This window comes from Tursiops truncatus, chromosome 10 (genome assembly GCF_011762595.2).
Source record: "Tursiops truncatus isolate mTurTru1 chromosome 10, mTurTru1.mat.Y, whole genome shotgun sequence".
Classification (NCBI taxonomy): domain Eukaryota; kingdom Metazoa; phylum Chordata; class Mammalia; order Artiodactyla; family Delphinidae; genus Tursiops; species Tursiops truncatus.
The window spans coordinates 21717052-21730186 of NC_047043.1; the positions used below are offsets into that span (position 1 = coordinate 21717052).

Below are 13135 nucleotides of genomic sequence, written 5' to 3' on the forward strand. Positions count from 1 at the left end.
AGTAAAAGCTGACCTTCCCTTTGTCTCTTGCACTTGCCTATGATTCACTACGGCTTGCCTGACCGAAATTGCAATTTTCTGCTTTTCCTGCATAAACCCATTTTGCTGTTTAAAAAATTGTGTTTTATTTCTAAGGTTAACATCCACAACCTCCACCCCAAAATCCTACGTAGTCTGAAAAGTTAAAATTGTAAGGGTGTATAAAGAATGAACATAGATTTGAACTTAGGTTTTTCGAAAGTTGTGGTATTAGAACTAGGGTCTACTACTGAAGCTTAAGGCACAGATTACGTCATGAGGCTAAGCTTAACTCAGCACTAAAAATAAAGTACAAAGCAGGTTTGGTAAGAGACTGCAATTCATTAAGATAGGAAAGGGTGGAACATATGTACAGACTCGAAAAGAATTTACATTTAATTATAATTATTTTTCGAATACTTAATAGTATATGGTATACTATTACTAGGTGCCGTAGGGGATTCGAAAAGCTATGAACCATGATTAACAAAATTCCTCAAGAGATCTGCAGTCTACGTGAGAGGACTGGACATATTTATGAAGCGAGAACAGTAAAGTACAGGGGTAACTAACCCGGCCAAACGCGAGTCTAGTTAATTAGCATCATAAGGATCCTTAAAGCGCATCCTCCTCCACCGATACCCCAGCTTCCGCCTGCTCTCATCGCTGGCCCCCGCACGCCCTCGGATCAGCCCGCCGGGGGACAGTTACCTCCCCAGCGACCGTGCCGGGCGGACTGGGTGAGCCAGGTGCGCGGGGCAGAGGTGACACCACAGTCCGTTATTCCCCACGACTTTCCCGATGCCCTAGAGCCGCGCAACCCTGCGACGCGTAGACGCAAGAGGAACGCTAGGCCCAGAGTACTGGTGAGAGGGGCGCGGTGCCCCCGTCCGCTTAGTCGGCCGACCATAGAGCTTTCAGACCTCCAGGATTCCTAGAGAGCTCCCGGAAGTGGCTTGGGGCAAGATGCTTGCTGGCCGGTGCTGTGCCTCCGCACGTTTGGAAGTTAGGGGCTGGAGGGGCCTGGTCCGGTTACAGCTTTCGCCCCTTTTTCTACCAGCCCTCCCTCCAGGTCTGTCCACAGTTTGCAGCCTCACTTCCCCACCCGGGCCGCCGCTGGAACTCACGGTGAGTACGGTTCGGGCTCCGGGCCGGAGGAAGGGGAGGGCTTTGTGGCCAGACCAGGCCGCAGGTGAGAACAAGCGTGAGGGGTCTTGAGAGGGGATCTGAGCCGAAGTCGGCGCCCCGGTGATTCGGTGGATCACGGGTCGCTTTGGTTGCCAGCGCAGGCCGAGTCCGCGTGCCTAAACTTTTTGCGAGGGAACCTTTAGTAGAGATTCGCTGTCTTCATCGCTAATCGTTTTGTGGCGTTATTTGCAGTCGATTTTGTCTTAAAATAGGAAACTGTTCCCGGGTTATCTTTTTTTTTCCCCCGTGTTATCTTTCATCCTCCTCTTTCCACGATCTGAATTGTTTTTACTTAGCAATTTTGCATTTCCGTCACAATTCTCTTTTTTTTTTTTAAGATATATTTTGCTTTTGGAAACCCCAGTTATCCTTGGAAGCCAATTTTTCCTGCTAAGTTATTTTGCTCTTTGTGGTGTATTCAGAATGTGGTGGTGTGTTGACTGCATAAATGTACAAAAGAAACATTTTTTGACAGCTTCGTGGTGATGTAAAATTCAGACTTATTCAGAATACTTAGTTTATTAAAGCTAATTGAAGCAGATGCCTGGGAACTCTTTCGGAGGGGCCCCATTTCCAAAACTCAAGTGACTCATGAGTAATTTTTGTCAGGCAACATTAAGACTGCCACTACCACCTCTAAAAAATAATCCCTATTTCTATTTGATTAGTTCAGTTAAGTATACTTATGCAGTAATCATTGTTGAAGCAAATACATACATATTTTGAATTTCTGCTGTGGTTAAGTGTAAAATGTGGTAGATGTTAAAACTTAACGCAGTTTGAGATACCTATAAAGCACAGTGTTTACTTCACCTTTATCTTTAAAGCCTGGAAAATATCTTTGTTTTGTTTTATTTTCAGCTCTCAAACATCCCAAATTAGACTTAAATTAGTCTAAAGGAAGAAAACATTCTTTCTTCATCTGTTGAAATGCTCTTAAAATGGGTTGTGCTTTCAGTAGTTCACAGGATTATAGCGTTTGAGATGAGAAGAAGCTTTAAAGATTGATTATTTTAGCTTCCTAAATCAAGAAACTTGATGAGGTATTCTTAAAAGAGAATGTAAGACGCAATCTTGATCCACAAGGTGCTTACCAACCTAAATACAGGTGTATATACTTTGAGAGGAGGGTACATAGTAGACTAATTTTGTAGTACGTATCTTTGTACTTATTTAGTTATAGGCTGTAATTTTCAAAAACTTGTCTCATGGGAGAGGGAAGAGGCTAAAAATGGAAAGTTAGCTACTAAAAAGAATAATCAAATGGATAATGGATAAGATTTGTTGGTTGATTTGGTTTAAAATATGAACAAATCTGATAATTAGATGACTCCCATCAGTTTCACTACTGAGATTTTAATGTCATTTAGTATTATATTACCGTTTTAACATATCAACAATATAAAGTTCTTGCGTGATGCACACTTAACATTGAAACCTTTTAAAGCTAGTATTGACGAGCATTGATTATAAGATGGAAGATGGCCAGTAGTTCAGTACTTAAAGATGAACCTTGACTTTAGGAAATTCATAGGAAAACATGGTAAAACTATGACTATGCAGAATCACATTCAAAACAATTAGAGTTCAGAATTCATGTCCCATAGTAATGACCTTTTAAGTTTTTAAACTATAAGTATCTATTTTAAGAATTTATTAAATTTTCCTTGATTTTTTAAATGAATTATTTTAAAACCATGGATGTTAACCCTGTCTGTTCAAAACAAAATTGTTTACCCCTTGTCTCAAACCCTCCACAAAATTTCAGCCTCTTGTCCAAATTCACTCTTCCCTCAAATCTCTGTATTCCAGGAAATTCCCCCACTTCTCTGTAAAGTTATCATCTATGAATTAAACCCTCTGTTGTCAGTTACCATATTTAACGTTATCTCTTGCTCCTTGATTTCTCCTATCTGTAGTTTACTCCCAAAACTACTGTCACTAGTCTTGTCTGATTTTAAAGATAACTTTTCAAATTCTCTTCCTTTTCTGTCCACTCTCTCTATGTAGGGGTTCTTAACCTTCCTGGAGTCCTTAGGTGGACGTTTGGTGTATGAACCCGATGAAATTGAATGTAAACTTTTGTGCCTACGGGCTTTTTTATGGGGAGAAGTTCTGTGTTTTCATTAGACTGAGAGACTATGAGCCAACCCTACCCCACCCTCTCGGCCCAAAACCCCTGAAAGATAGAGACACTGCTTTGAAGACTCATGTCAGGAACAATATGTAATCTGATTTTCCTTATAAGTGCCTACCTCTTCTTTCCCTTGGCGGACTACAGGTCTGGGATTTTATCTTGATGTTCGCATTTCTTGCCAGTTGCTTTTGGATATGATGCCCTTGGTTATGCTCTTTTCCATTCTCTACAGTGCTGCCTTCAGTTATGTTTTTCTCCATCCTGTTTTCCACAGTGCTGCCATTGTGATCTTTCTGACATACAAATATGTAATATAACTTCCCTGCTTAAAAAGAGATACAAAGAAAAAGGTCACGGCTACAAACTAACATTTGCAAGAAAACCATGGCCATGGGCTGACATTTGCAGTACATACTGTACACAGTGTGATAAATCCTATGTCTGGACCATGTAAAAAATAACTTGGCAAGAATGAGCACCTTAGGGCTTCCCTGGTGGTGCAGTGGTTGAGAGTCCGCCTGCCGATGCAGGGGATGCGGGTTCGTGCCCCAGTCCAGGAAGATCCCACATGCCACGGAGTGGCTGGGCCCATGAGCCATGGCCGAGCCTGCGCATCCGGAGGCCACAACAGTGAGAGGCCCGCGTACCACAAAAACAAAACAAAACAAAACAAAAAGCAAAAAAAAAACAAAAAAGAATGAGCACCTTAGTCTTCTGGGGCAGGGGGTTGGGGGTATTGGCGGCTGAGGAGTGAGGGCAACAGGGAAAACCTAATTTAAAAGGTAATAGGTAAGCTGAGACTTTTTAAGTTAGAGTTGAATGATTTCCACGAGACCAGGATTTATCAGCCTCGATATTGACACTTTGGACCAGATCATTCTTTGTTGTGGGGATTATGTTATGCATTGTAGTACGTTTTGTTTTGTTTTGTTTTGTTTGTGGTACGTGGGCCTCTCACTGTTGTGGCCCCTCCCATTGCGGAGCACAGGCTCCGGACGCACAGGCTCAGCGGCCATGGCTCACGGGCCCAGCCGCTCCGCGGCATGTGGGATCTTCCCGGACCGGGGCATGAACCCGTGTCCCCTGCATCGGCAGGCGGACTCTCAACCACTGCGCCACCAGGGAAGCCCTGTAGTATGTTTTTTGTTTGTTTGTTTGTTTGCTGTTAGTACCTCGACATATCTTTTTTTTGGGGGGGAAACAATTCAACCCACAGTAAGCATCTTTATGGAACATGAATGGAAAGAAAGCATAACCAAAGGCAGGAAGACCACTTACCACTGCTACTGCAGGCAAGAGATGATGCCTAATACCAAAGGTAAAAGCCATAGACATATATCCCCCAAAGAAATAGGACCCTGTAATTGAACAGGTCTAAAGAAGACCTCAGGCCTTATATCTAAAACTTACTCTTCAACAAATATAAATACAGTCTGTGTCGGGTATTGTAAATAATAGCCCTCTAATGTTCTTCAATTCTATCAGTAAGATAAAAGATAAACACCTGTACTCATGGGAAACATACAGTTAAGTTAGAAAGTCAAAACTCCTTTGCAACTAATAATACACAATTATGGCAAAAGTAACATTAAAGTAATACATACTTATGTAACAGATGTATAGAGTAAGAGGGAAATCACTTCCAATTGGAATCATTAAGAAAGGATTTTAAGAAGAAAGCATTTTATCTTGTCCTTTGAGAAAGGTAAATAGTGTGGGTACTAATGAAAGAAATCAGAAGACTTAAATAAATGGACAGATATACCATGTTTATGGAATAGAAAACAATATTGTTAAGATGTCAGTTGTCCCTCAACTGAGTTACAGATTCAACACAGATCCTATTCCAGGAATTTTTTTTGTAGGAGAAGCCAATTATAACATTTATATCAAAAGGCAACAGAACTAGAAAAGCTGAAACAATTTTGAAAATGAACAACAAAGTTGCAGGACTCTTAGTAATTTCAGGATTTTAAAAGCCACAGCAATCAAGACAGTTTTGTATTGGCAAAAAGAAAAACGTATAGGTCAGTGGAACAAAATAGACTCCAGAAAGAGATCCACACATGTATAGTCACTTGATTTTTGACAAAGATGCGAAGACAATTCAATGGGTAAAGTTTAATCTGTTTTTGCAAATAGTGCTGGAACAATTGATATTTGTATGCAAAAAAATGAACCTCCATCCATACCTCAAACTCTGAACAAAAATTAACTTAAAAGCAATCATAGAACTAAAGGTAAAACCTAAAACTATAAAACTTTTAGAAAAAAAACAGGAGAAAATCTTTGTGACCTTAGATTAAGCAAAGATTTCTTAGATATGACACCAAAAGTACAATGCCTAAAAGGAAAAAGTTGACAAACTTCAAAAATTTATAAATTTCAGGGCTTCTCTGGTGGCGCAGTGGTTGAGAGTCCTCCTGCCGATGCAGGGGACGCGGGTTCGTGCCCTGGTCCGGGAAGATCCCACATGCCGCGGAGCGGCTGGGCCCGTGAGCCATGGCCGCTGAGCCTGTGCGTCCGGAGCCTGTGCTCCGCAACAGGAGAGGCCACAACAGTGAGAGGCCCGCGTACCACAAAAAAAAAAAAAAAAATTACGAATTTCTGTTCTTGGAAAGGCACTTTTAAAAGAATGTAAAGGAGGAAATATTTGCAAGTCACGTATTTCATAAAGGACTTGTATCCAAAATATGTAAGGAATTCTCAAAGCTCAATTATAAAAAAAACTAATTTTATAAATAGGCAAAAGTTTTGAGCAGATACTTACCAAAAAAGATACAGTTGTCCCTTGGTATCCATGGGGGATTTGTTCCAGGACCCCTCATGGATACTAAAATTTGTCGATGCTCGAGTCTCATATAAAATGGCATAGTCTTTGCATATAACCTACACACATCCTCACGTATACTTTAAATCATCTCTAGATTACTTATAATACCTAATAAAATGTAAAGGCTATGTAAATAGTTGGTGGTGTGTAGCAAATTCAGGTTTTCCTTTTGGGAACTTTCTGGAATTTTTTTTCCCCAAACATCTTTGACCCGTGGTTGATTGAATCAAGGGATGTGGAACCCATGGGTATGAAGGACCAACTATATGGATGGCAAATAAGCACAGGAAAGGGTGCTCAACGTCATTAGTCAATAGAGAAATGCAAATTAAAACCCTTGTGAGATACCACTATATGCCTTTAGGATATCTAAATCTATATATATGTCTATATATTTATTTATTTATATGTCAAATGCTGGTCAGGATATGGAGCAACTGCAGTTCTCACATCTTGCTAGTGAATGCAAAGTATTATAGCCACTTTGGAAAACAGTTTGGCAGTTTCTTATAAAGTTATACATATACTTACAATATGACCTAGCAGTTTTACTTCTGGATGTTTACCCAGGTGAAATGAAAACTGTGTTCACACAAAAACTCATGTGCAGATGTTTATAGTGGCATCACTTGTAATCATCAAAAACTGGAAGCAATTGAGATATTGTCAACTAGAGAATGGGTAAACATTCATCCATATAAGGAATAAACTCCTGATATGTACAACAGCATTGATGATCTCAAGTACAATATGCTAAGTGAAAGATGCCAGACTCAAAAGGCTACATACTGTATGATTTTATTTATAAAACATTCTGGAACATCATTAGTGTATGGGACTAGGTTTTGGGGTTGCAGGTGTTGATAGGGCATCCAGGTTCCTTGGAGATGCAGGACCTGTGCCCCAGAGAAGAGTTACAGAGCTTGAGGTAAAGTCCATAGTAGAAGTTAGCCTGGAGACAGGGGGAAGATGGCAGGGGGAGCACATGTATGATAATGTTAGGTGGAGAAGAAGAAAGTGTTAGGACAGTTCTTGACAATATCTTGAGCTAGATTATATGGAAATTAGTCTCATGTTGAGAGTGAGGGGCAGGTTGAGAGCCAAAGTGTGTAGAAACAGTATAGCTGGTATAGCGAATGTTGAAAGGAGTTAAATCAGCAGCCCTGAGGGCCAGATGAGGTTAAATGCAGAATTTCAGTTAGACCCAGTCTACATGGTTTCCTGACTTTGTTTAGCCATGTTCCACATCCCCAAGAGAGAAAGCAGAAGGAAAGGGTTATTCCCAGATGGGATTGGCATGCAGAAGGCTAAGGAGGCAAGGAGTTATTTCTGGAGAGGATCACTTAAATGACTGAGGCATGAAGTCCATGTCATGGAAGGGAACTTGTTAAGATATCTCAGTAGATTACTATGACCTTTGACTTGCCTTTACACTATTTGTCATTTTCTCTTCCCAAAGAAGTAGCCTTAAAGAAGAGGCCCTCAGAAGGTTCTCTTAAGAAGATAAAGTAGTGGAAACGAGTCTCCTGAGCTTTTCTGGCCCTAAATGGCTGCAGAATCAAGGAAGTCTTCAGCCCCATCCCCACCAGACCAGGCTCCTGAAGAGGACCTTGTAATCATCAAGGTAGAGGAAGATCATGGTTGGGACCAGGAGTCAAGTCTACATGAAAATAACCCTCCTGGCCAAGAGCTGTTCCGCCTGCGCTTCAGGAAGTTATGCTACCAAGAGACACTAGGACCCCGAGAAGCTCTGATCCAACTCCGAGCACTTTGCCACCAGTGGCTGAGGCCAGATTTGAACACCAAGGAGCAGATCCTGGAGCTGCTGGTGCTGGAGCAGTTCTTGACCATCCTGCCTGAGGAGCTCCAGACTCTGGTTAAGGAACATCATCTAGAGAATGGAGAGGAGGTGGTGACTCTATTGGAGGATTTGGAAAGGCAAATTGATATACTGGGACGGCCAGTAAGTAGAAGGAGGGGGGCATGCTCTGACTGTGAGAGTCCAGGAAGCTGGGTGGAGGGACATTGACACAACAATGGGAGGATAAATGCTGAGCATGAGTTTGTGTTGCAGGAGGATGAAAAGAGTTACCGTGTGGTATGGCTTGTATTTGTAGAGTTCTTTTTATTCTTGTAAAGGATATAAATCCATTTTTTATCCTCATAACATCCCTACAACTGTATTATTGTTCTGTTTGCTAGATGGGAAACTGATGCATAGAGAGCTTAACTTACTTTTTCAGGGGCACCCAAATAACTAAATGCAGATCTGAGCCCGTAACTCAGGTTTCCTAGTTTCTTATCAAAAGTTGTTTCCACTAAAGAGCACTGTTTTAAGCTTCTGTTTATCATTCTTCCCCTTTCTTGGGAATGCAGAATATCAGCATTGTGGGCAGCAGGGAGGGCATCAGCAGAAATCTTTTCCTTCAGTACTAAGCAGAAATGATGCCTTTCTGTGCAAATCAACATGTTTGTGTTCCTAACTAAGTGAGATTCTGCTTTTTCCTTCCCCCAGTATGTATCCCTTTAGATGTGCTCTTGGTACTGTTACATTGTTCACTTCATTTCTCAAAGGGATTCCTTGTAATGCAGGTGTCTTGTTTCTAGGTCCCTGCTCGTGCACATGGACATAGGGTACTCTGGGAGGAGGTCGTGCATTCCAAATCTGCACCAGAGCCTCCGGATACTCAGCTCCAACCTGTGGCAACCCAGCACGAATCTCCAGTGCTCCAAGGGCCACAAGACAGAGGTGAGGAGCTAGATTTCATTGATGAGGAGTGGGAAAGCAGAGAGGAAAGAAAGTACCTTTGGGACACCTGTCTAGTTCCTGGAAGGAACTAGCCTCTACTGTTTACAGACCAGCAATAAGACCTGATTTAAATGTTTATCTAGGCTTCAAATACAGACTCTTAGTCCCAGTGGTAAACTCATGAACAAATTAAAGAATTTGGGGGTTTTATGTATTCATACATTTCTGTTACCACAGTGTATTTTACAACATAGGCATTTTGAGGTTTTACTGGTATCATGACACTTTATTTGTAAATATTTCAGTATGTATTTTCTTAAACAAGAGTGTTTTCATAGATAACCACAATAAATTGATCACAATTAGGAAATTTTTTTTTTTTTTTGCGGTACGCGGGCCTCTCACTGTTGTGGCCTCTCCCGTTGCAAAGCACAGGCTCCGGACGCGCAGGCTCAGCGGCCATGGCTCACGGGCCCAGCCGCTCCGTGGCAATGTGAGATCCTCCCGAACCGGGGCATGAACCCGTGTCTCCCACATTGGCAGACGGACTCTCAACCACTGCGCCACCAGGGAAGCCCCCACAATTAGGAAATTTAACACTGATGCAATACTAATCTAGTCCACAGTTCATATTCAGTTTTTGCTGGTTGTCCCAATAATGTTCTTCCAGAGTCTAGTCCAAGATCCCACTTTGCAATTAGCTGTCCTGTCTCTTTAGTCTCCTTTAACTTGGAGTAGTTCCTCACCCTTCCTTTGCCTTTCACAATCTTGACATTTTTGAAGAGTACAAGTCAGTTATTTTGTAGAATGACAACAATTTGAGTTTGTGTGATGTTTCCTCATATATAGATTCGAGTTGTATATATTTGGCATGAACATCCCAGAAGTGATGTTGTCCTCAGGAATACAACAGGAATTTGCCTGTTATTGGTAATGTTATCTTTGATGACTTGGTTAAGGTTATTCTTGCTAGGTTTTTGTTACTGTTTTTCCCTTTGTAGTTAATAAGTAATTTGTGGGGAGATACTCTTGAGTCTATGTAAATATCCTGGTCCTCATGAAACTTTTGTTGCTGAAACACTAGTTTTAGTATTTATTGATGCTTCTTGACTGAATCAGTGATTACTAAAGTGATTATTTTCTAACTCTGTCATTTCTTCTACATTTATTTATTTATTGTAATGGAGAGTGTTCTCTCCTTCCCCCATTTTATTTTATTTATTCATTTTTTATTTATCAATGTGGACTCATAAATTCTTATTTTATTCCAGAAATGTTCTGTTACTATCTTTATTTTGATGCTTAAATTGTCTCAGAGTTGGCCAGAGGAGGCCTCTTCAGTCTGGCTCCTGTGTCCTATTGACATTTCTCCATCATTTTTTGAGAATTTTCTTACAGAACAAGATAAGGTGTTCTAGTCTCATCTCATACTTGCCCTGAATTTCTTATTTTTTCATTTGTGTGGTTTATAGTAATTTGTTCTAAATTAGTGGATTTTTAATATTTCTAAAGAAGTTTAGAAACATTTTCAATTAATAGTACAATCCTTATGTAAAATTCTAATGCCTGTTGCCCAAGACACAGTAGTCTATGTTTATTTTGATATTACCCTGTCTGGTTTCTATAGGAAGCAGATGCTGGCAGTCATGGTAGACATTTCAAAAAAGTAGTAGAGTTAGTAGAGATAGATTGGTTCTCATATTCAGCTTGGCAAGAGATCAGAACCTAAAGAAATACTGTGTACAAGCACAAGGATGGAATATAGCTTTGGTGGTAGAGAAGAAGTTGTAATGCACTTCCTGTTAGGAAACCAGTACACTTTCTATTTTTGACATGTAACTTCAGGCTGAGTGGGACATCAAAGTGCAGATGTTTTGTGAGCAACCATAGGTATGAACCCAGAGTCCAAGATTAACAGCATTTCATATTCAAAATCTCTGGCAAGGGCTTCCCTGGTGGCGCAGTGGTTGAGAGTCCGCCTGCCGATGCAGGGGACACGGGTTCGTGCCCCGGTCCGGGAAGATCCCACGTGCCGCGGACCAGCTGGGCCCGTGAGCCATGGCTGCTGAGCCTGCGCGTCCGGAGCCTGTGCTCCACAACGGGAGAGGCCACAACAGTGAGAGGCCCGCATACCGCAAAAAAAAAAAAAAAAAAAAAAAAAATCTCTGGCATGCATATCGGCTGAAATACAAATAATTTTGGAATGTGTTAGTGCTGGTTCCTATAACCACAGGACAAGGCTGGTCTCATTCATAGCTGCTTTCTCCTCTCTCAGCCATATCTGCTTCACAGAGTCCTACTCCTTCCCAGAAAGGAAGTCCTCGAGACCAGGAGATGAGAGCTACACTTCTTACAGCAGGGTTCCAGGTGAGTTGTGCTCCTCACTGAAACCCCATAGCTCCATTAAGAACTTGCCCCATGTTCTTCTGCATAGAGACAGGTTGATCCTTGATTTTCCCCCAATGAATCTGGTGCATTTTCCTGTTCTTTCCTGCTAGCTATGCAGATCCCTTTACACAGTACATTCCCACCTCTTGATCCACTCCAACCCTGGTGGATCTCTCTGACACTCTGGGTTTGAACTGTGGAACAGTCCCAGTCCCAGATGGGCATCTTGTTTTGTTTCAGACTTTGGAGAAGATTGAAGACATGGCTGTGTCCCTAATTCGAGAGGAATGGCTTCTTGATTCATCACAGAAGGATCTGAGTAGAGATAACAGGCCAGAGAATTACAGAAACATGTTCTCCCTGGGTAAGGAAACCTCTGGTTATTGTTATCATTTACAGTTTTGTGTTTGTTTATGTGTACAGTAGCTTTGAGCTTTCTGAAAGACATAGTTGAGTTTAAACTCAGGATACAACAGAAAGATAAAATATTGAGACTTCTGGAGTTCTAAAAGGAACTTTTGCAGCCACTATGGAAAACAGCATGGAGGTTCCTTAAAAAACTAAAAATAGAGTTACCATATGATCCAGCAATCCCACTCCTGGGTGTGTATCTGGAAAAGACAGAAGCTGTAATTTGAAAAGATACATGCACCCCAATGTTCATAGCAGCACTATTTACAATAGCCAAGACATGGAAGCAACCTAAGTGTCCATCAGCAGATGAATGGATAAAGACGATGTGGTGTGTGTGTGTGTGTGTGTGTGTGTGTGTATATATATATATATATATATATATCTCAATACAATGGAATATTACTAGGCCATAAAAAAGAATGAAATAATGCCATTTGCAGCAACATGGATGGACCTAGAGATTATCATACTAAGTGAAGTAAGTCAGACAGAGAATCTAAAAAATAGTGGAATCTAAAATATAGTACAAATGAACTTATTTACAAAACAGAAATAGACTCACAGACACAGAAAACAAACTTATGGTTACCAAAGGGGAAGGTGAGGAGAGGGATAAATTAGGAGTATGGGATTAAGATACACACTACCATATATAAAATTGATAAACAACAAGGATTTACTGTATAGCACAGCAACTATTATATTCAATATCTTATAATAACCTATAATGGAAAAGAATTTTAAAAAAGAATAAAGATATATACACATATATATGTGTAACTGAATCACTTTACTGTACACCCAAAACTAACACGATATTGTAAACCAACTATACTTCAACTAAAAAAATAAATAGAAATAAAATAACCAGGATAAATAAATAAATTTAAAAAAATAAAAGGGCACTTTTTTTCTCTAATCTAGGACTTACCTTACAGTTTGTAACTGGGTATTGGTCTCTTTGCCAGTTGGAAATTGAAATCTTTTAGTGCTCTCTGAGTTCACATAGATTCTCTCACTTAGACCTATTGTGCTCCTCCCTTTTAATGACTGGGACTTTTTCATTCCTTTTCCACTCATTAGGTCTTTTCGTAGTTCCATATTCCTTCCCACTCCCTAACTTCCACTTCTCCGCAGTTGATCCCTTCTCTACTTTAGTCCTCCTTCCATCAACCCTTTTTTTTTTTTTTTTTTTGCGGTATGCGGGCCTCTCACTGTTGTGGCCTCTCCCATTGTGGAGCACAGGCTCCGGACGCGCAGGCTCAACGGCCATGGCTCACGGGCCCAGCCGCTCTGCGGCACGTGGGATCCTCCCGGACCGGGGCACGAACCCGTGTCCCCTGCATCGGCAGGTGAACTCTCAACCACTGCGCCACCAGGGAAGCCCCATCAACCCTATTTTTTGATG

The 13135-nt window shown here is 41.0% G+C and overlaps 1 protein-coding gene across 4 annotated transcripts in view; it reads left to right on the top strand.

The window, feature by feature from the left end:
- The window catches only part of ZKSCAN8 (zinc finger with KRAB and SCAN domains 8), a 41990-nt gene that overhangs the window by 6946 nt on the left and 21909 nt on the right, over positions 1 to 13135 (top strand). Inside the window, exons 1-5 of one of the 4 annotated variants that reach the window (XM_073810493.1) lie at positions 416 to 1146; positions 7636 to 8139; positions 8784 to 8925; positions 11201 to 11292; positions 11554 to 11677. In XM_073810493.1, the coding sequence (XP_073666594.1) occupies positions 7723 to 8139; positions 8784 to 8925; positions 11201 to 11292; positions 11554 to 11677 (775 nt within the window). In that variant the 5' untranslated portion in view covers positions 416 to 1146; positions 7636 to 7722. Of the gene's footprint in view, positions 1 to 415; positions 1147 to 7635; positions 8140 to 8783; positions 8926 to 11200; positions 11293 to 11553; positions 11678 to 13135 lie in introns of those variants that run through there. The other 3 variants (XM_033863595.2, XM_033863593.2, XM_073810492.1) reach the window with 3 other exon arrangements.